Source organism: Aquarana catesbeiana, linkage group LG11 (genome assembly GCF_042186555.1).
Source record: "Aquarana catesbeiana isolate 2022-GZ linkage group LG11, ASM4218655v1, whole genome shotgun sequence".
NCBI lineage: Eukaryota > Metazoa > Chordata > Amphibia > Anura > Ranidae > Aquarana > Aquarana catesbeiana.
Genome location: NC_133334.1, coordinates 206,723,664 through 206,729,663, shown reverse-complemented (window position 1 = coordinate 206,729,663; position 6,000 = coordinate 206,723,664). Strand labels below are relative to the sequence as shown.

Below are 6,000 nucleotides of genomic sequence, written 5' to 3'. Positions count from 1 at the left end.
GCCCCGTCTCCAGAAGTGGGGAAGGGGACCTGTCAAAAACAGGTCCCTGACCCCCCACCCGGGGAAGAGGAAGCGTAAAAGCGGAAGTTATACTTTTGGGTGGAATACCGCTTTGAGGTGTTTAGAATACAGTCATTATGCAATCTTTTTCAGCGTTTTAACTCAAGAAAATAATAGCACTACACTACACTTTGGATGCAATTACATATATATATTTATAACAAAGCCATCATGAAAAGACAAAATATATTGACATTAAGATTTTTATGTACAATGCATTCCTTCAAATTTAATTATCCATCAAAATGCAGTTATTTCAAGTAAGTGTAAGTGTGACAACTTAGTTTTCTGATGAGACCAGATGTGCGGTTTCTGTTTTAGCTTCCATGGCCATACGTATAGACTAAAAGAAGAAAAAAAAAAAAAAGCACACTGTTATATTTTGTCAGGCACAAGTAACTATATGAATGTATCTAGATTAGAAAATAATCTACATTATAGTGATGCATGTAATAATGGTTTTAGGAATTAGTATTAACATCAAAGCAGACCTTCAGTCATTTTATCAACTTTCCATCTATTAAATCTTCTGCCCTTGTTGTTTTAACTTTGGATAGTAAAACATTTTTTTTTCTGCCAGTAAATGCCTTATACAGCTCACTTCCAGTTTCTTGACTGGTAAAAAGCCTAGGCTTATGACATCATGCACAGCGCTCTCTCTCACTCTTGTGAGAGTTTGCCAGGAAGGGAGAGGAGGATGAGTCATAAGGGCCAACGTCCTGTAAGAGAGGGGAGGGAGGAGAGAGCAGATGCTTACAGTACTGGATTGAGTGAGAACTCAAAAGTATTTATAGGGTGAGGGGGGCGATACAAATACTGGAACATTTTTTACCTTAAAGCGGAGGTTCGCTGAAAAAAAATATTAAAAGCCAGCAGCTACAAATACTGCAGCTGCTGACTTTTAATATATGGACACTTACCTGTCCAGGGAGCCCGCGGTGTCGCCAGACGAAGCCGATCCGTCCTTCGGCTCTCGGCTGCTGCCACCACCATCCTCGGTAAGGGAATAAGGAAGTGAAGCCATGCGGCTTCACTTCCTGGTTCCCTACTGAGCATGCACGAGTTGCGCTGCGCGTCCTCAGGTCCCTGCTGTATTCTGTGTCTCACAGAATACAGTGGTGGAGGAGGACAGAGTAGGCGGCGGAAGTGGCGTAGGTCCCCGCAATCACCGCGGTGATCTATGCCAGGAAGTAGGAGCAAATACCTGTATTAGACAGGTATCTGCTCCCTCCTCTCCCCTGAAAGGTGCCAAATGTGACACCAGAGGGGGGGAGGAATCCAAAAAGCGGAAGTTCCATTTTTGGCTGGAACTCCACTTTAATGCTGGAAATGCATGGAGGTAAAAAATGTTTTCCCTTTGAAACCATTTTAATCTTTAAATTGAAAATTTTGAAAAAAAAAAAGATACTTTTTGTTATTAAAAAAAAAAATTCAATAAACCCAATTGTAATCATACATTTAGGCCAAAATGTATTTAGCCACATGTATTTGGTTAAAAAAAAAAAAAAGTCAGTAAGCGTACATTTATTGGTTTGCGCAAAAGTTAAAGCGTCTACAAACTAGGGTACATTTTCTGGAATTTACCCAGCCTTTAGTTTAGGACTACCTATCTAATTTCTTGAGGTGCTAAAATTGCAGGGCAGTACAACCCCCTCCCCCCATATGACCCCATTTTGGAAAGTAGACACCCCAAGGAAATTGTTGAGAGGCATTTTGAGCCCATTGAATATTTTATTTTTTTGTCATAAGTGATTGAAAAATGCCAAAAAGATCAAGGGGGCAGGAGGCGGAGCCTAGCGGAGCAGACATGCATTGTTAGAGCTCCACACCGCTGAGGAGAGAAGAGAAGGACAAAGCGGAGCCTGCAGGCTCAAAAGGTATCCATTTGAACCTTTTTGCCCCAGGGAACAAACTGTGAAAGTTTGGGCAGGAAATATGGTACTGGGAGGAAACCGTGGCAGAAATAAAAATCACCTCACAAAGAGCTCACAGGCACTCACTGCAGCTGAAGCAGCTCCAGTCACCTCACAAGATACAGCATCAGGGCGCTCTCACAGACAGAAAATGTCACAGCAAGACTCTCCATTTGAGTCAGATACAGAACAAATCCTCTCACAAACTTCTCCACAAGCCTCCTCAGTATCCCCAGTAATATTATTACAATTTGAAAAGATGCTTCATAAGGCTTTAAAACAAACCTCAGACCAAATAACAAACAGCCTAACCAAAGAAATAAGAGAGCTGGGAAACCGCACCGCAGCCTTAGAAATAAAAATGGATGAAATTGAAATTACAACCCAAGAAAATATAACAGAATTGGAACAATTAAAAAAAGAGAATTTAATACTTCAAACTAAGCTCGAAGATTACGAAAATAGAGCCAGACGTTCAAACTTGCGCATAAGGGGAATACCTGAAACTGTGACAGACCTGCAATCTACTATTACTGCTCTATTACAAGAACTAAAGCCAGATATCCCTATTGAATGTTTAGAACTGGACAGAGTACACAGAGCCCTCACAGCCAAAAAGAAAGATGGACCCCCACGTGATATAATCACAAAATTTCATTATTACAGAACGAAAGAACAAATACTAATTGCTGCAAGAGAAAAAAAGGAACTTAATTTTCAAGGACACAATTATCAAATTTTTGCTGACCTATCCCAACTTACTATTACTAAAAGACGATCCATGAAACCCCAACTAATGGAACTGCAACGCCACAACATTATGTATCAATGGGGCTTCCCCTTTTCAGTCAGATTTAACTACCAAGGTACAATTTACAGAAGCAGATCAGCAGATGAACTACAACAAACCCTTTTAAAATTAAATCTGACAGAACCCACAAGCAGCAACACTCCCACACGCAGAAGAATGGCGTCATCTTCACCTTCAGGCAGCACCCAGAAAATTCCAGAACAAAATGGGAATCATCATTCTCACAAAAGAGGCCGTTATGCCACATCATCCATGGACCAAGAAGATTCAATGGACTGACATCCTAATTCCTGATATCTCTTCATTTATTATACTAAGAGATGGTTCTCTTTAAAAAACCTATATTTATAACTGAATGTAACTGCATTCTGATAGTCACACACTGTGTGGGATCATGTTACATTCCAGTTATATTTCTTATTACTTCTGATTCATATAGCCTTAGAATATATAAGTGAAATAAGGAAATTCTTGTTCAGTTATATATTATCAGGTAATAACAATAGATTTATTACTTTTTAGGAAAAATATGTTCAATAATCCAGAAGTAATGGAAGCTTTTTTTTTTTTTTTTTTTTTTTCTTAAAACAAATATATTATTACCTAACTCTAGTTCCTAGAATTATGTTTTTGTTTATTCTAATCTGAAGCAATACAACCTCAATTTTATGAGTTAACATATCTAAACAGTTACATATGAATAAAATATGTAATTGTTTACTCTAAAAGGGTTAAAACCCCAAAATAATTCAAACTATCTTCATCAATACCAAAGTTATTAACAGTACCTTTCTAACTGAATTATTTAGCCTAGGGCAAGACTAACCATATACAACCACCCTGGAATAAATAATTTCAACAAAAACTATATTCTGCACTCCAACTAATGAAACATCAATTTGATGTCTTTTGACATAGCACTTCTCTCCTGTAAGCGGAAGATCCGTGTACCCCCATTAGCCCTCCTCATTCTCCCAACCATATTATGTGGGAGTGTGACGAAGGCACTTATTCCCCTGAGAGAGATATTTATTCTCTTTCACGGGTAAATTGTGATTACTTGCAAAAAATAATTTATACAATGTATCATCTAATCTCACATGTTTTTTGTTTACTCTTTACTCCAGAATTCACTGGTTTCTTTTCTATCTATTCATCTCTTCAGTCCACACAGGTTGATCTGCGCAGTCAGCTCTGCATAACAAAAAGTAAGTCAAAACTATTTGATCTGTTGCCATGGCACCACTGAATATACTTTCCCTGAATGTTCAGGGAATAAATGTCCCTCAAAAAAGGACCAAAGCCTTCCGTACTTTCCATAACAAGAAGGCTCACATAGTATGCCTCCAAGAAACACACTTCACCAAAGATTCTACTCCAAAATATATTTCTCCTTTTTATCAACAAATTTACACGGCTTCTGCCTGTACCAAGCAAAGGGGAACTCTAATTGCATTTCATCGATCCACACCATTCACCTTATCATCAGAAATTAAAGACCCAGAAGGTAGATACCTGATACTCATGGGTTATATAATGGATACAGCAATCACGGTGATTTCCTACTACGCTCCTAACAAACAACCTACACCATTCCTCTCACATATATTACAAGTGATTAATACACACAAAATAGGAACAGTGATAATGTGTGGGGATTCTAACCAGGTCCTACTCCCATTTCTAGATAAATCACCTTTTACACCATCCAAAATAACCTCTAGATTACCTTTTTCTCAACTTCTTTCCAAATACAATCTGGTAGATTCATGGAGAGAAAGTAACCCAATGAAAAAGAAATTCACTTATTTCTCGCCCCCTCATCAAACCTTCACCAGAATAGATCATATTTTTCTAACAATAGGAATGATACCAGAAATTATTGCATCAGATATAATTCCGATTCCGTGGTCTGACCATAATGCAGTATACACTACTATAGCCTCAGCCATACCAAAAGCGCATGACCCAACGTGGTACTTACCGGACATAATGCTCAAACACCCACTACATCAGATGGCCATTGAACAAGCTTTAAAGGAATACATATCAATTAATAATACAACAGACATCTCCCCAATAACACTGTGGGAAGCTCATAAGCCTGTCTTGCGTGGTACAATACAAAGACAAATGGCACTATTTAAACGGGAACGCAAAAATCTAGCAAAAAAACTAGAACTCAATTTTAATGCAGCCTACATATCATTTCAAGATAATCCATCTCAGAGTACAAAATCTCATCTGGAAAAATCTAGATTGGAATACGATCTATTTCTCACTGAGTCAGTTGATAAATCCCTCAAACGCTCCAAACACAATTTCTACATGAATACAAACAAACCAGGTACATATTTGGCTCGGGCATTAAATTCAACTAACAAATCTTTCAAACCAATACGTTTGAAATTATCAAAAAATGTTTACACTTGTAATCCAGTTAAAATAGTCCATAAATTTCACTCACATCTCGCAACTTTATACAAGACAAACAATAAATTTAATCCTACAGAGGCTGAATCCTTCTTCTCAAAAATAACCTTACCTGAGTTATCTCAGAATCAAAAAAGCAGTTTGGATGAGCCTATAACTATAGATGAAGTTGCTAACGCCATAAAAGACCTAAAACTTAACAAAAGACCAGGCCCAGACGGCTACTCGGCTTTATACTATAAAACATTCTCAGAAATACTCTCTCCCATTCTCACTGAAACTTTTAACAAACTTCTAGATGGACATTCTTTTCGGCAAGAAACACTAATGGCAATTGTTTGTATGATCCCAAAACCCCTTTCTGATGATACTTCCTGTGTGAATTATCGGCCTATCTCTCTGTTAAACCTCGATATTAAATTATTAGCAAAAATAATAGCAAAACGCCTCAATAGCATTATAGGAAAATTAATACATAGAGATCAAGTAGGCTTCATGCCAAATAGACAGGCAGGCGATAATATACGCAGGGCAGTGTTATTGGCACATATTGCTAAAAAACGGAAAATCCCTTTATGTTTTCTATCTCTCGATATTAAGAGGGCATTTGACACAGTATCCTGGCAATATATGCAATATTCATTACAAAAATGGGGTTTTGGACCCCACTTTTTAACATGGATCAAAGCATTATATAATAAACCCAAAGCCTATATAAAATATGCTGGATACAAATCTGAAGCCTTTAATATCGAAAGAGGTACCCGACAGGGTTGCCCATTA

The 6,000-nt window shown here is 37.8% G+C and overlaps 1 protein-coding gene across 1 annotated transcript in view; it reads right to left on the bottom strand.

The window, feature by feature from the left end:
• Positions 1–340: 340 nt before the first annotated feature.
• The window catches only part of LOC141111731 (transmembrane protein 272-like), a 43,772-nt gene continuing 38,112 nt past the window's right edge, over positions 341–6,000 (bottom strand). Inside the window, exon 5 of the mRNA XM_073603872.1 lies at positions 341–403. Coding sequence (XP_073459973.1) covers positions 341–403 — 63 coding nt within the window. The remainder of the gene's footprint in view (positions 404–6,000) is intronic.